The sequence below is a fragment of the Tupaia chinensis genome, unplaced genomic scaffold (genome assembly GCF_000334495.1).
Source record: "Tupaia chinensis unplaced genomic scaffold, TupChi_1.0 Scaffold000532_1, whole genome shotgun sequence".
Lineage (NCBI taxonomy): Eukaryota > Metazoa > Chordata > Mammalia > Scandentia > Tupaiidae > Tupaia > Tupaia belangeri.
Window position 1 is genome coordinate 6,651,226 of NW_006160045.1, and position 17,374 is coordinate 6,668,599.

General features: G+C 39.7%; 2 protein-coding genes across 3 annotated transcripts in view; both read right to left on the reverse strand.

Annotated features, from left to right (window-relative positions):
• Window positions 1-11,095, reverse strand: part of LOC102484804 (kinesin-like protein KIF28P) — a 69,123-nt gene extending 58,028 nt beyond the window's left edge. The window contains 3 exon segments of the mRNA XM_006157239.3: window positions 2,895-2,923; window positions 2,926-3,085; window positions 10,991-11,095. Of these exon segments, the coding sequence (XP_006157301.1) occupies window positions 2,895-2,923; window positions 2,926-3,085; window positions 10,991-11,074 (273 nt within the window). The 5' untranslated portion in view covers window positions 11,075-11,095.
• The window catches only part of AHCTF1 (AT-hook containing transcription factor 1), a 95,838-nt gene continuing 89,226 nt past the window's right edge, over window positions 10,763-17,374 (reverse strand). Inside the window, exons 35-37 of one of the 2 annotated variants that reach the window (XM_006157240.3) lie at window positions 16,639-16,721; window positions 14,840-15,062; window positions 10,763-12,258 (exon numbers count right to left, since the gene is read on the reverse strand). In XM_006157240.3, coding sequence (XP_006157302.1) covers window positions 14,870-15,062; window positions 16,639-16,721 — 276 coding nt within the window. In that variant the 3' untranslated portion in view covers window positions 10,763-12,258; window positions 14,840-14,869. Of the gene's footprint in view, window positions 12,259-14,839; window positions 15,063-16,638; window positions 16,722-17,374 lie in introns of those variants that run through there. The other variant, XM_006157241.3, reaches the window with a different exon arrangement.

Genomic DNA, 17,374 nt, shown 5'->3' on the forward strand with positions numbered 1-17,374 from the left:
CAAATTGCATTGTCAGCCATGAGGGAGTCCAGCACTTAACCACTACACCACCTGCTGGCCCCTATGAGCTGTTTTTTATGAAGCCAGATATTATAGAGATTTTTAAAAATATAAAATAGGGGCCGGCAGGTGGCGTAGTGGTTAAAGGCACTGGATTACCACATGGCCAACCGCGGTTTGAGTCCCTGACAAGGTGAATTCCTTTCTGATTTTCCTTCTCTCTCTGGTCAAATTAAAAAATAATAACAGCAAATAGAATTAAATAAATAAATAATAGTAAGATATGTAAAACAATGTCATTCTCTTCAGATTGGCTTTGCCAAGAACTGTATTTCTCACACATATATTATGTATGTTAACAAGTAATTACTTTTTTACTGTTTTTTTTTTCTTAAAGAATCATTTAATTTTATTTATTCATTTATTTTAATTTGACCAGAGAGAGACACACAGAGAGAAAGCGAGAAAGCAAGCCACCAGGAATGGGATTCGAAACATGGTCGGCCATGTGGGAGTGTCCAGTGCCTTAACCACGATGCCACTGCAGGCCCTAATTTTTAGTGTTTTTACTTAATAAACATTTGTTTTCAATGTGTGACTATTCTATTGCTTCTGAAACAAAGTACCACACACTGATGGCCTAATACAACGGAAATTCATTCTTTCAAATTCTGATGGTTAGAAACCTGAAATCCAGGTGTTAGAGGAATTTGTTCCTTCAGCAGTTTTTTAAAAATTTATTTAATTTACTTAATTTTATTTATCATTCTTCTTCTTTTAAAGGTTTTTGTCTTAGGGCATGTATGCTTGCCAGAGAGAGAGACAGAGAAGAGGGAAAAAAAAAAAGAGAGCTCACGGGGAGATGGCCATGCTGCAGTCCCTTTTCCATTCTCCTACCAGGATCTTGGGTGTACCTGATGTGATTTTCAAGCCACCAGGTCTGGGACTCGAACCATAGTTGGCCATGTGTGAGTCCAGGGACATAGCCACTATGCCATGTGCTGACCCCTTTATCATTATAATTATTATTTTTAATTTGCTATGCAGTATGTGTGCATACCAGAGAGAGAGAGAGAAATTAAGAAAGCAAGCTGCCAGGTCCAGTACTCAAACTGAGGTCAGGCTTGTTGGGAGTCTGGTGCCTTAATCACCATGCCACCAGCTGGCTTCCCTTCATCAGCGTCTCAGGGGAAATCTTGTTCCATGCTCTTCTCCTGGCTTTGGTGGTTGCTGGCAAGCTCTGGTATTCCTAGGCCTGCAGCTGCAGCGTTCCAACCTCTGCCTGTCCTCTCCTGGTACTCTGCTTACATGTCTCTGTGTCAGCCTCTTTTATATTTAAGTTTATTCATTCATATTTCCATGAATGAGAGCAAGAGAAAAACAGAAAAAAGAAATCCTAACAGAGTCTCAATGATGTGATCCACCACTGCCTTCAGCTAGCCCACACTGTGCCTGTGTGCTCACAATATTCTTCTGTTACCTCTCTCTCTCTTTTTTTTGTGTGTTACTGTCATGCTTTATTTCTATAAACTTTATAACCCCCACAAGACATTGTTATTTTTGCTTTGAAAGTCGCTTATCTGTTAAAGAGATCATTGGGAAAGTCATGACACATTTCGCATAGAAAAATGTAGAAAAGTACATCATGACTTTTCCGACGACTCAATAAATTAGGAAAAAAATATCATTTCAGAAGCACAGAATTCTAGCTTGGGAGACCTGGCAGCTTAAAACTCACACCAGGAGCGTGTGCATGCTTGCCCAGGATACAATGTTTGGACTGAGTTTGAGAGACAAGAGGAACAAATAGAAAAAGTGTGTCTTCGGGGAGGATGAACGGTCTCAGAGAACTGTGGGACAATCCCAAGGATACAAATAATTGGGGACAGGCATAAAAAGGGAGAAAAGAAAATACTGGGAAGAAATGATGAAATTTTTCCAAATTTGATGGAAACTAAATTCACAGATGAACTTGGTGAGTTGTTCTTCTTTTTTCTTAAAAAAAATTTTAGAGCGATATTTTTGCTATAGGGCACATGTTCTGGCTGGAGACATAGAGACAGAGAGATAGAAAGTGAGAAATCATCCCCCTTGGGGACCACACTGCAATCCCTTTTCCTCCATTCTTCTCTCAGGATTTTGGGCATGGACACACGTGCCCCATGCAAGTTTTAAGTCACTGGTTCCAGGACTCAAACCATGGTCGAGTACAGCGATGTAACCATTATGCCATCTGTTGGTCCCAGTTTTGGCTAACTTTACTTAGTTCAGGGAGGCAAAATATAATTGACCCTGCTGCCAGTCCTTGCTGAAAATACGTCATTATATCGGCAAGTCAACAATTTGAGTGTCTACAAATTATTTACACAATGTCTGCATTTTTGGAACTCATGTTCATCATGAAAAAAGCAATGCATTTAAAGTCGAACTCTCATAGGGAAGCTTCTACATGTAGATGCTCAAATCAGTTGACTGTCTTCCTCCTCAAAGGCAGATCTCACTTTGTCGTGATCACCCTGCATTGCTGGGCCCACAGCCACATGCCTCCATGCCTGGCTCCTTCAGGCAGGGGCTCACTGTGTTGCCTAGACCAGCCTTGAGCTTGTGATCCTCTTGCCTCATCCTCTCTGAGTCGCTGAGATGACAGGTGCACACCACTGCCCCTGCTTTTGGTTGGACCAGAAATTGAGCTTGTGTTTCCTCTGCCGTCTCAGCCTGTGGAGAACAGCGTATCAGCAGCATGCACTGCCATAGCTGGGCCTGAAGCATATGTTGTATTGTAGAATAGTTGTATGCGAATATTTATTATATGGAAAACATTGTACTCTTACGCTAGAAATATATCATCAAACAAAACAAAACCCCTGCATCGACACTGTTTTAAAGCAATTTACCTGGCCTGCAAATTTACTACTAGGATCAAAATAAGGACACCATCTTTATCCTTTTGAAATCCATCATGAGACCAATATGCCAGGTCAAAAGTAAATGTCTTCACGTGCTCTGGATTCTTAGGGTCCTGTATAGTGGTGGTGGTTCTGGAATGCATGGAAATCACACATTTGCTCCCAGAGTTCTTCTCTCTCTATAGTCAAATTACAAATTCAGAGTCAATTATGATAGTTTCAGTTCTCCTAGTTCGTTCTGTAGGCCTTTACACCTAATACGAAATTAAATCAGAGGCTTATCTTCAGTTCTATTACAAGTTTGGTTCTGCGATCTTAGCAGCTGCTATGACAAGCACTGTCCCTGGATCCCCTCGGAACTGTTGCAAGGCTTGCCTGAGTCATGTTAGCTGAGCATTGCTGGCGGGCCCTCAGCCGTACACCCAGCTATACTCGTAGCAGGACCTACAGCAGCATAAAGACCGACTGACAACTGTCCTAGTACTCCCCAGTGAGTCTAGTAAAAATCATGCACTAAAACATGAAAACCAACCACGGAGTCTCTGAAAGTGATCCTAATGACAAACAGCAAATGAAGAAACATCTATTCAAGGAAGTCTGCCAAAACTTGATGAATCTAGTATTTGAAGCAAAAAACTCTTACGTCTTCCTTTCGGCTTGGCTAAGTTGAAACTCCACCTGACTGCTGGGGCCAAGCACACCAGGTCCCGTCTGCTCCAGATCTCAGGCAGAGGGCGGTTTCCCGATCAGGACCTCAGCATTTCTTACGGCCTTCATCCGCCCATTGCCGAGACCATGTCCTGGGTTAAGTGGGGGCTCCATCTTCCATGTAGCTCCTACTCATGGGACGAAGGCTCTGCTTTGCAGCATGTGGAGAATTCTGCAGTCCTAACCACCCCTGCCCCGCCCCGAAATGGTGGTTCCGTGCCAGGAGAGACCAGCTGAGAGGGCCTCAGGTTACTCATCACCTCTGCCCATCTCAGTTCCCGAAACAGGGCTGTCTCTGAGAGCAGCTTGCCATTGTCCACACACACCCAACCCTAGAATCTTGCTTTAGAGATTTTATCTGGGACAATAAACAGGACTGAAATCCATGGTGCTAACATCTCTTCCCAAAGGAACTGACTTTATTTGCAACAAGAACAGAGGAGGTGTGATGAAAGACAAGTGGCAAGAGAGAGAGAGGTGAGACAGTGTCCGCTAATTTGCAGACAACTGGGGAAAAAGATGGCAGAAAGATACTTCCGGGATCAGGAAAAATACCACTGATCTCAGAAGATATTCTTTCAAAGGAAGCAGAATACACTGGACTAGTTTACAAAGCTATTTACGCCCCAGGCGTTGCTGCAAACAATGAAGTAATGAGCTAGTGAACAAGTTTAACAGCTGGGAATGGTCAAGGAAACTGAGGGAGAGTCAACCTCAAACCACTGTTACCCCAGGGTGCAGGGGAATGCCTGTTTTGTCCTCCACTCCAACAGTGGGGTAGGGGAGTGGATGTCATTAATTCAGCCAGGGGGCGAGCAGGTGGCAGGGCAGACTCCCACGTGGCTGACTGTGGATCAAGTCCCAGACCTGGCAGTTGAAACTCATGCTGGGTGCCCAAATCTCAGGAGCGTTGAGCAGAAAAGGGACTGGAGCATGGTCACCGCCCCAGCAGGAGCTGATTTCTCACTTTCCTCCTCTGTCTGGTAAGCGCACATACCCTATGGCAAAAGCCTTAAAACAATAAAATAATCCAGCCATTCACTAAACGAGTAAGCAAATGAAAACAATAAGGTGCAGAGGAGAGAGGACTGGTACTCAAGAGCTGCTACGACATAAAGCTAAGATATCTAGTATCTGATATAAATTATGAGGTATGTAAAGAGACAGGAAAGTATGAGCCATACACATAATGAGCAACAATAAATGCAGGATTTATCAGAAAAGACTGTAAAATAGTTGTTAGAGATTTATTTATAACACTGAAGGAAATAATGATTAAAAAAGTAAAAGATGGGGGACCTGTAGTTGGCATAATGGTTATCTATGTTGCTAGACTCCCATGTAGTCGACCGCGGTTCAAGTCCCGGACCTGGTGGCTTAAACTCACACCAGGCATGTGTGTGTGCATGCCCAAGATCCCGAGAGGGGAATGGAGAAGGGACTGCTGGGTGTCCATTCCCCTGGGGGGTGATTTCTCGCTTTCTGTCTCTGTTTCTCTCTTTCTGGCGAGTGCAAGTGCCCTATAGCAAAAACCTCTTAAAAAAATACAGTAAAAGATGGGGCTAGCAGGTGGCATGGTGGTTAAAGGAGCTGGATCCCACATGCCCAAGTATGTGGTTCAAGTCCCGGATCTGGCAGTTTGAAAATCACAACAGGCATGTGTGTATGTGTGCCCAAAATTCCTGGAGATTGGAGAAGGGATTGTGGCATAGCCATCCCCCATTAGGGGCTTGAGTTCTCACTTTTTCTTTGTCTCTCTCTCTAGCAAGTACATATGCCCCCCAACAAAAACTTTTGTTTAAAAAAAAGGCAAAATTGTAAAGGAATATGATGAACAATTGAGCTCCAACAAATAAGGTAATTTATGTGAAGTGAAAAAAATCCTAGAAAGACAGAAATTACTGAAAACAGACTCAGGAGGAAATAGTAATTTCAAAAGACCTATACAAGATTTTTTTCTTCTTAAATAACTTAATTTTATTTATTACTATTTTTTAATTCACCAGGAAGAGACAAAGAGAGAGAAGGACAGTGAGAAAACAAGCCACCAGGTCTAGGACTCAAACCTTGATTGGCTATATGGGAGGTCCAGCACCTGAACCACCACGACATCCACTGGCTCCACAAGAATAGAGATTTTTTTTTTTTAAAAAGATTTTTGCTATAGGGTGCATGTGTTTGCCAGAGAGACAGAAAGCAAGAAATCGCCCCCTGGGAGATGGCCATGCCACAGTCCCTTCTCTATTCTCCTCTTGGGACTTTGGGCACACACAAACACACACACACTCGGTATGAGTATTAAGCCGCCAGGTCTGGGACTGGAACCAAGGCTGACTGCACCAGAGTCCAGCGATATAGTCATTATGCCCTCTGCTGGTCCCAAGAATAGAGATTTGAGTACACGTTGAGTATCCCTTATTCCAAATGCCTGGAACCAGAAGTCTTTTGAAATTTTTTCAGATTTTGGAATATTTTCATATGTGTAATGGTATCTTGGGGATAGGACTCCAGGCTAAACACAAAATTCATTTGTTTCATAGATACCTTATTCATATAGCCTGAGGTAACTTTACACAATATTTTTAACAATTTTGTGCATGAAACAAAGTTTGTGTCCATTGAATCTCAGAAAGAATATATTGTAGCTAAAGGGGGTTGGGAAGATCTCTTTCTTTGGGGGCACTAAATAAATTGTATTGTGTACCTAAATTTTGACTGCAAACTGCTATATGAGACTAGGTATGGAATTTTCATTTGTGATGTCATGCTGTACTCCAAGTTATGGGTTTGGAGTATTTCAGATTTTGAACCTTCAGGTTAGGGATGGTCATCCAGTAGTAATACATGTAAAATGAAAACCAAACTACACCACCCTTTGGGGTCAGACAATAGTGCAGCCTGTGATCTGGCCCCACATGGGAGGATCTAGGACCCAACTCCTGATTCCTCTCTGCACACTCGGGTCTATGCCCCTGATGTGCTGGGTGGGGGAAGATCATAGTGCGAAGACCTTGTTTAGGGTGATTTTGAAATTAATCAATAAAAAGGCCAAGCCTAGATGACTTGATCACCAAATCCTACCAAACATTTAAAGAAAAATTAATACGGGGCCAGCCAGTGGTGTGGTGATGAAGGTGGCTAGATCCCACATGCTTCGAGTCCTGGGCCCGGTGGCCTGAAAAACAAGCCAGACGTGTGCCCCAGGTCGCAAGATGTGTGCCCCAAATCCCGAAAAGAGGGAGAAATGGGGAAGAAATTGTGGTGTGGCTTTACCCTATAGGGGCGGGAGGTTCTCAGTTTCTCTCTTAATAGTGCAAATTAAAAAAAAAAAATTCACAAATTCTCCTAAAATAATCAGAACACTCCCCAACTTATTAAATATTACTGATACTAAATACAGATAAAGACATCACAATAAAAAAAAACTACATCACTTATGAATACGGATGTAAAAATCCTCAACTATCAAACTGAATCCAGTAATATGTAAAAAGAATTATATACCTTGACCAAGTGGGATTTACCTGAAAGACACAAGTTTGGTTCAACCTAAGGGCGTGCATGATGTGGTGTGTCCCCTTCTCCTGGGAACGCAAGGCTACTGTTACCTTACCATCCTGATCCAAAAGTCCGGAATACATTTTAAAATAATGATCTACTGTAATACATGATATCAGAAAAATAAAACGCAATCCCATCTCATCAAAATAGGCGCAGAAAATGCATTAGACAAAATGCAACACAAAAATACTCAACTAAGAATAGGATTTCTTCAATCTGGTTTTTTATTTTTATTTTTTTATTTTTTTGGGGGGGAGGTTTTTGCTATAGGGCGCACGCGCTGGCCAGGAGCGAGAGAAAGCGAGAAATCACCCCCAGGGGGGATGGCCACGCTGCAATCCTTTCTCCATTCTCTTCTCAGGATCTTGGGCACACATGCACACGCACCCAGCCTGAGTTTTAAGCCACGGGATCTGGGACTCGAACCATGGTTGAATACATGGTAGTCCAGTGACATAGCCATTATGCTAACTGCTGGTCCCCCCTCCTCAATCTTCTAAAATAGAGCATTAATGAAAAATCCAGGTAATCTTTTTTTTTTTTAAATAAAGATAGGTCTTTTTTCAATTTTACTTATTCATTCATTCATTTTAATTTGACCAAAGAGACAGAGAGAGGGAAAGTGAGAAAGCAGGTCACCTGGTCTAGGACTCGAAATGTGATTGTCCATGTGGGAGTGTCCAGTGCCTTAACCACGATGCCACCTGCTAATCCCCACAGCTAATCTTACACAAAGTGGTCAACTGAATGTCCCCCTAACATCACGAACAAGAAGAAAAGAACTTCCTGTATTGGAGGTTCTAGATAGCACAACTTGGTTTAAAAAAAAATAAGTAAAAGGTATCCAGATGGGAAAGCAAAAAGTAAAACTGTCATTTGTAGCTTGGAGCATCCACTAAAAGAACTATTATGAGTAATAACTGAGTTTAGTAAAGATGCTAGATATACAACCAGTGTACAAAAATCAACTGTCTCAACATTTCAAACAACATAAAAATGGAATTAAAATTTCCGTGGGGGCAGTATTGCAGTTAAGACTCACTCTGGGTGAGTGTGCATGCATGTGCAGAATGCCGGGAGGAAAGTGACGAAGGGATTGTGGCATGGCCATCCCCCTGGCAGGTGGCAAAAAAATCACGGAAAACAAAAACACCAAACTTTCCACTAAAGGGCCAGCAGGTGGATGGTGATTGGGGCACTGGACTCCCACATGGCCAACTGAGGTCCAAACCCCAGACCTGGTGGCTTGCTTGCTCTCCTCCCCCCCCCCCACCGTGAGTGCATGTGCCTTATAGCAAATTTTAAATATTCTTTAAAATTTTTCCATTAAAAATTTTGTGTGTGCTCTCCAAGGCTATCAAAGGGTAGTGAAGAGCACCTCAGTGAGATGTGGCCACACGCAATGCCTTCTCATCCTGCCAGGATTTGGGACATGCATGCACATAACACTGGGCATGTTTTTCAAGCCATTGGCTCTGGAATTGGAACTGTAATCAGCCATATGTTACCTGGCTCCCTTAACCACTAGGCTACAAGGCTGACCCAAAATTCCATTAAAAAAAATGATTTGCCGAGACCAGCAAATGGCATAATGGTTACATCACTGGACTCCCCTGTAGTAGACCATTGAGTCCCAGACCTGGCAGCTTAAAATCCACGCCAGGTGAGGGTGTGCGTGCCCCAAATCTTGAGAGAACAGGAAACAGAAGGGATTGTGGTATGGCTATTCCCTCTGGGGGAGTGGGGAGTGATTTCTCACTTTCTGTCTCTCTGGTGAAAGTGCATGCACCCTATAGCAAGAATCTCTTTAAAAAAAAAAAAAAAATTGCCAGCAGGTGTTTGCTTGCCAGAAAGAGGGAGGACCCCCCCCCGCAAAAAATGGGATATGGTCCCACCGCAATACCTCTCCAGCTGTCTGCCCTGCTGGGATTTGGGCATACACAAACATGTGCTTGGCACTTTTCAAGATGGTCAGGTCCAGGACTCAAACCATGTGGTTGCCATGTGAAATCTGGATCCCTTCACCAAGTCGTAATGCTAGCCCCCAAATTCCATTAAAAAAAATATTATTTTTCAATTTGTGAGAGAGAAATGGTGCTGACAGATCTGAACAGCCACATGTAAAAGAATGAAATTGAACTCTTACCTCATGCCATATATACAGGAAATGATTTTTAAAAACTATTTGTATTATTAATTTGCTATAGGGCATGAGAGAGAGAGAGAGAGAAAGAGAAGAGAAAGAGAGAAAGCAAGCCACCAGGTCCAGGACTTGAACTGTGATTGGTCACGAGGAAACCAGTGCCTTGACCACCACACTATCTACTGACCCTGATATTTCCTTTTTTTTTTTTTTTTTGAGAGGTTTTTTGCTTTAGGGCGCGTGCGCTCGCCAGACAGACAGAGACATAGAGACAGAAAGTGAGAAATCACCCCCCAGGGGGGATGGTCACGCCGCAATCCCTTCTCCTCCATTCTCCTCTCGGGATCTTGGGCACGCACGCGCACGCACACGCGCCCGGCGTGAGTTTTAAGCCACCGGGTCCAGGACGTGAACCGTGGTCGACTACGTGGGAGTCCAGCAGCATAGCCGTTACGCTAACTGCTGGTCCCTGATATTTCCTCTTTTGAGTCAAACAAATGTTCCTGAACATTTTGGTCAGTTATCTAAGAAATGATGCCACTTGAGAAGCCTTAAATAGCTATTATCCATAAAATTTCTAGTTACATATTTTACTAAAGTTACCTAATTACATAGCTGCATGGTGGCTACAGTGTTTTCCACAATATAAATGTAAAGGTCATAGAACGGATACCACAGAAAATGTGCAAAGCAGTACTGATGGACGAAAGAGAAAAAGCAAGTTGTAGACACAGGAAAGAACACTTATATAGGCCATGCTTACTGTACCCACTCAGGGAGCAATTACTGTCAAAACGTCTGCACGTTCTGTCTAGAATGTTCTTACCCAAATTACTGATCCCTTATGATCATCTCAAATGTTTCCAAATCTAGGACGCATTTCTGATCTTTCTAAGTGGAATTAATTATACCTAACCTTTTGCTGGGTATATTATTACCTTACTAATATAATAAGTACCAATTTAATGTGAAATTATTTAGTAAATTTTAATACATAAGATTATAAACCGTTGGAGAACAAGTAATTTCCTTTGTGTTCTAAGTATCTACCACAGTGTTCAATCCAAGTAGATAGTTAAAAATTTCCTGAATGGGTCAGTTCAGAATTACTTTAAAATTTAACTAGTGTACCGACAAAGACGCATGGTTGCTGCAGTGAGTATAATTCGTGTATTATCCTAAGATGTTACACTAACACATTTCAATGAGCAGTGTTACTATAAAAAGCTATATACATACACACACACATACATGTATACACTCATACGCACATATATACACACTGATATAGAAGTCATTTACAATATATAGAGTTCATTTAGAACTGGCAATTCTTATCATCTTTTATAAAGAAAAAAGGTACATTTATTAAAAATAGGTACCACATATCTACATTCACAAATTGCATTGGTTTAAAAAAAATTATTAACTTGACAGTACATTCTCTTGTTGGTATTTTTTATTGTGCTACTTGTGCAAAGGAATGAAATTAAATGTTTACTGAATTATGTTTAGATCTTTAAATTATTCATATAACAAGTTCATTTAAATAAGTTTAATATCCCATAAATGACAAGCAGCTTAAATACAGGTGTGATAACTATCATTAAAAAAATTAATAAAATCAAAGTCAGTTAAATTTCCACAAGGCATTGTAACATTTCTCACTGACCTGACTGAAAGGCCGCACCCGCACTGCGACTTTCACACTGTCAATACTTGGCATAGACATTTTCATCATTTTCTCATTATCCATATTATTTGGTAAAAAAATAATGTAGAAAGCACACTGCTTATGCTTCACACTAAAACATTAAACTTAGCCAACAAAAGCAGTCTGTTTCTAGACAATCAATTATAAATGGTCCGCTCATTACATACTATCAATGACCTGTTATAAATTATTTTACGACACTTATTTATTAATGAACTTTATAGCCTGCATCAAGTATCATTGCTTAATTGCACACAGTCATACTGCAGAGAACAAGGTGTTTTGTTCTTTTTTCCACATCTACTCACACTCTCTCCATTCTTGATAATTTGTGCCTGAGGTCCTGTGATCGTTTCCCAGTTTAAAAACCTGAATATTAAAGTTTTCTGTGATTCAGTAGCAAGTGCCTTTATAGCAAGAATATTATAATAAATGTGTTCAGATTTCTCATCCTATCAATATTAGGCACACACAGGGTGCACCTGATAGCCAGACAGATTTATGTAACATTTCCCTTCCTTCTCAAAAACCCTATAATGAGGTTGCTAGTGAGCAGTGAACCGGTCAATCTAACCTGGATAATTCGTCTCTGAAAAATTAAGAGACTTTAAAGGTAAAAAGACTTTAAGCCTGTTGAACAAGAAATGCCAATACTATAGTTAACCAATGAATTACTCAGAAAATTACTCATTTGAGGTAGATTACTTAAAATTTGTCAAACTACAAAAAGGTGGCAAAATTACATGCCCATGGTTCAATTTCAACATAGTAACAGTCAAAAACAAAATACATTTTATGATTAGAAATCTTAATCACAGAATCAAAGTGCATAAATTATAAAATAGCAATGTAAAATCAACAGTTCAATTATCCTCATTTTAAGATTGGTCTAATATTTTAACTATGAAAAAGAAAATGGGATCAATACCTACTAGCATATAAAAAAACAGGAATCCCCTCTCAAAAATCTAACAGACACAAACTACTGTGAATTATACACTTTATTTAACATTGCAATAAGCCATATTTACATATTATATAAATGTATGAAGTCTTAATATAAAATAGAAAAAAATTGCCTGGACTAAAAAGAATCACACTCCATATGGAGTTACTTTACTTATTAAAGACCTTCTGTTTACAAAAATTTACAATAATTTATATAAATTATTTTCTTCCAAATTATGTGATTTTTAATAATCCACACAATTCCAATGACTTTATAAATAGGTGTACGTTAAAAACTTGGAAAAAAATTATAACATTTTTCTGCGTAAAATTTGCTTTGGAAAGGAAGACAGTTTCTTTCTGCCCTTTCCAAGAACTTTTCCTGTTACTTCTGCGGTTTTTCTAGGTTTGCTCTTTACATCATCAATTGGGCTTGCCAAGGGAGAAAGCAGCTTAATTTCTACTGGAGGAGGTGACCACGAACTTGCTTTTTCTGTGTTTCTGAAAAAAACAAAAACAAAAAACATCATATTATAAACAACAATTGGCTTCCGAACATTTGAAAATGAAGTTTTAAATCACGTAAGCTAATAAGGCTTCGTTTGAGACTTTCTTCTTTAATTTGGATGTTTAAAAATGATCACAGTTGAATTTCCCTTTAAAAGTTTCCTATGTATTAGTAAATACCATAGACCTCCAAGTACTAGTACTTTGTTCATGTAAATTCTGTGGAGTCTATGAGAAAAGGCAATTCTCAAACACTAGTTGTCAGCGTTCTGTGTAGTTTCACAAACATGAAGTCATTTTGCAAATATATACAAAGCCAATTAATATGTGAAAAGTATTACTTTTGGCCTAAAGAGTTATGTAAAATTTTTAAATAAACTAATTTGGGGACCAGCAGTTAGCGTAATGGCTATGTTGCTGAATTCCCATGTAGTCAACTATGGTTCGAGTCCCGGGCCTGGTGGCTTGAACTCATGCCGGGTGCGTGCATACATGCCCAAGATCATGAGAGGAGAATGGAGAAGGGATTGTGGCGTGGCCATCCCCCCTGGGGGGTGATTTCTCACTTCCTAATTCTCTCTCTCTGTCTTTCTGGGCAAATGCATGCACCCTGTAACAAACACCTCTCCAAAAAAAAAAAAAGCTAATTTTTACTTCTATTAAATCCAACCATGCCAAAGCACAATTACATATCACTTAATGATGGAGATACATTCTGAGAAATAGGTCATATGATCTTGTCACTGTGTGGACATCAGAGAGTGTACTTATACAAACTTAGATGGTCATCCTCTACAACCTAGGATGTATGGGATGTTCTGTTACTCTTATGGAACCACTGCTGTGTATGTGACTTGTCACTGACTGAAATGTCGTTAGGTGGGTACACAACAGTACTGTGGTATAAATATACCCAAGTGATTTCCTCATGAACACAGTTCTAATTGCTACTAGTGAATAATGACTGAATTTTAAAGTTTACTACTATTTTTTAATTAATCTCTATCTATCTATACAGGTGAAAAATTCAATCATCACAGTTCTCTCCCCACATACTCCAAACCCAGAAAAATTCACTGATTTACTGGGTATTAAACTAACACCCACCATCCTCCTTTAGAAAGGACAAACAGGCTCTCATGTTATACAGACAAATCCACCTTCAGTAGTGAATCTAACAATGTTAAGAAGCTAGTGTTTCTAAAAGTCCTAAGAATTACTCTTTACTAATGAGCCTAACTTCCCTTTTAATTTTTTTATAAGAGAGATTTTTGGTTTGGGGCATGTGCACTCACTGGAAGACTAAGGGAGACAGGCAGAAAGCGAGAAATCACCCCCAGGGGGATGGCCACACCGCAATCCCTTCTCCTCCACTCTCCTCTCAGGATCTTGGGCACACACATACATGCCCCGCGTGAGTTTTAAGTCTCTGGGTTCCAGGACTTGAACCATGGCTAGCAATGTAACCACCACACTATCTGCTGGTCCCTAACTCCCCTTTTTAAATTAGACTCTTCTTGAATCTAATTCTGAGAAGTCAGTAGGTAAAAATTACAAAAGAAAGTCATACTTGCTTGCTTGTTTTGCCTTTTCAGTCCTCATTCTTTTCACTTTTTGCTTTTCAACAGTTTCTAGTGATTTAGCATCATCTTCCTATGGGTTAAAAAGATAACCTTTAAGTAATTAACCATTTGAAATCTAAATTAAGAAGCTTTATCCTGAGTCAAAGAATATAGTCCACACTGTGAAAAGATTCAAACTTAACAAGTCAAAATGGATTCCTACTTTGTATCTTTTTAGCAGAAACCTTAGTTATCTAGGATTGCTTTTTAGTCTCCATTCCTATAATTCAACTAATTTCCAAAATCTTTTCAGTTTTATTTTCAAGTGTTTTCACTGCCCACAGCCCTTGTATTCCCATTGGTTCTACCTAAATTCAGGCTCTTGGGGCCGGCAGGTGGCATGGTGGTTGAGGGCATTGGACTCCCACATGGCTGATGTCAGTTTGAGTCCTGGACCTGGTGGTTGCTTTCTCACTTTCTTTCCTCTTACACACTCTGTCTCTCTCTAGTCAAATAAATAAATAAAGAAATGTGAAATAAAATTATTTTTAAAAAATCAATAAATTCAGGCTCTTATCATTTTGCAAGAATTAGGCCACCTGTGACTACATTTTCATCAGAATTCATCTTTCGTAGAAATTATCTACAATATATGTATGGCTATTTACCGATAACCCATAGTGAACACTTCCAATCCACCCGCCACTACCATACTTTGGAGCCTTTGCATCTGCCCTTTTCTCTAACAGGATGATTTTTAATAATCCACACAATTCCAATGACTTTATAAATAGGTGTACGTTAAAAACTTGGAAAAAAATTATAACATTTTTCTGCGTAAAATTTGCTTTGGAAAGGAAGACAGTTTCTTTCTGCCCTTTCCAAGAACTTTTCCTGTTACTTCTGCGGTTTTTCTAGGTTTGCTCTTTACATCATCAATTGGGCTTGCCAAGGGAGAAAGCAGCTTAATTTCTACTGGAGGAGGTGACCACGAACTTGCTTTTTCTGTGTTTCTGAAAAAAACAAAAACAAAAAACATCATATTATAAACAACAATTGGCTTCCGAACATTTGAAAATGAAGTTTTAAATCACGTAAGCTAATAAGGCTTCGTTTGAGACTTTCTTCTTTAATTTGGATGTTTAAAAATGATCACAGTTGAATTTCCCTTTAAAAGTTTCCTATGTATTAGTAAATACCATAGACCTCCAAGTACTAGTACTTTGTTCATGTAAATTCTGTGGAGTCTATGAGAAAAGGCAATTCTCAAACACTAGTTGTCAGCGTTCTGTGTAGTTTCACAAACATGAAGTCATTTTGCAAATATATACAAAGCCAATTAATATGTGAAAAGTATTACTTTTGGCCTAAAGAGTTATGTAAAATTTTTAAATAAACTAATTTGGGGACCAGCAGTTAGCGTAATGGCTATGTTGCTGAATTCCCATGTAGTCAACTATGGTTCGAGTCCCGGGCCTGGTGGCTTGAACTCATGCCGGGTGCGTGCATACATGCCCAAGATCATGAGAGGAGAATGGAGAAGGGATTGTGGCGTGGCCATCCCCCCTGGGGGGTGATTTCTCACTTCCTAATTCTCTCTCTCTGTCTTTCTGGGCAAATGCATGCACCCTGTAACAAACACCTCTCCAAAAAAAAAAAAAGCTAATTTTTACTTCTATTAAATCCAACCATGCCAAAGCACAATTACATATCACTTAATGATGGAGATACATTCTGAGAAATAGGTCATATGATCTTGTCACTGTGTGGACATCAGAGAGTGTACTTATACAAACTTAGATGGTCATCCTCTACAACCTAGGATGTATGGGATGTTCTGTTACTCTTATGGAACCACTGCTGTGTATGTGACTTGTCACTGACTGAAATGTCGTTAGGTGGGTACACAACAGTACTGTGGTATAAATATACCCAAGTGATTTCCTCATGAACACAGTTCTAATTGCTACTAGTGAATAATGACTGAATTTTAAAGTTTACTACTATTTTTTAATTAATCTCTATCTATCTATACAGGTGAAAAATTCAATCATCACAGTTCTCTCCCCACATACTCCAAACCCAGAAAAATTCACTGATTTACTGGGTATTAAACTAACACCCACCATCCTCCTTTAGAAAGGACAAACAGGCTCTCATGTTATACAGACAAATCCACCTTCAGTAGTGAATCTAACAATGTTAAGAAGCTAGTGTTTCTAAAAGTCCTAAGAATTACTCTTTACTAATGAGCCTAACTTCCCTTTTAATTTTTTTATAAGAGAGATTTTTGGTTTGGGGCATGTGCACTCACTGGAAGACTAAGGGAGACAGGCAGAAAGCGAGAAATCACCCCCAGGGGGATGGCCACACCGCAATCCCTTCTCCTCCACTCTCCTCTCAGGATCTTGGGCACACACATACATGCCCCGCGTGAGTTTTAAGTCTCTGGGTTCCAGGACTTGAACCATGGCTAGCAATGTAACCACCACACTATCTGCTGGTCCCTAACTCCCCTTTTTAAATTAGACTCTTCTTGAATCTAATTCTGAGAAGTCAGTAGGTAAAAATTACAAAAGAAAGTCATACTTGCTTGCTTGTTTTGCCTTTTCAGTCCTCATTCTTTTCACTTTTTGCTTTTCAACAGTTTCTAGTGATTTAGCATCATCTTCCTATGGGTTAAAAAGATAACCTTTAAGTAATTAACCATTTGAAATCTAAATTAAGAAGCTTTATCCTGAGTCAAAGAATATAGTCCACACTGTGAAAAGATTCAAACTTAACAAGTCAAAATGGATTCCTACTTTGTATCTTTTTAGCAGAAACCTTAGTTATCTAGGATTGCTTTTTAGTCTCCATTCCTATAATTCAACTAATTTCCAAAATCTTTTCAGTTTTATTTTCAAGTGTTTTCACTGCCCACAGCCCTTGTATTCCCATTGGTTCTACCTAAATTCAGGCTCTTGGGGCCGGCAGGTGGCATGGTGGTTGAGGGCATTGGACTCCCACATGGCTGATGTCAGTTTGAGTCCTGGACCTGGTGGTTGCTTTCTCACTTTCTTTCCTCTTACACACTCTGTCTCTCTCTAGTCAAATAAATAAATAAAGAAATGTGAAATAAAATTATTTTTAAAAAATCAATAAATTCAGGCTCTTATCATTTTGCAAGAATTAGGCCACCTGTGACTACATTTTCATCAGAATTCATCTTTCGTAGAAATTATCTACAATATATGTATGGCTATTTACCGATAACCCATAGTGAACACTTCCAATCCACCCGCCACTACCATACTTTGGAGCCTTTGCATCTGCCCTTTTCTCT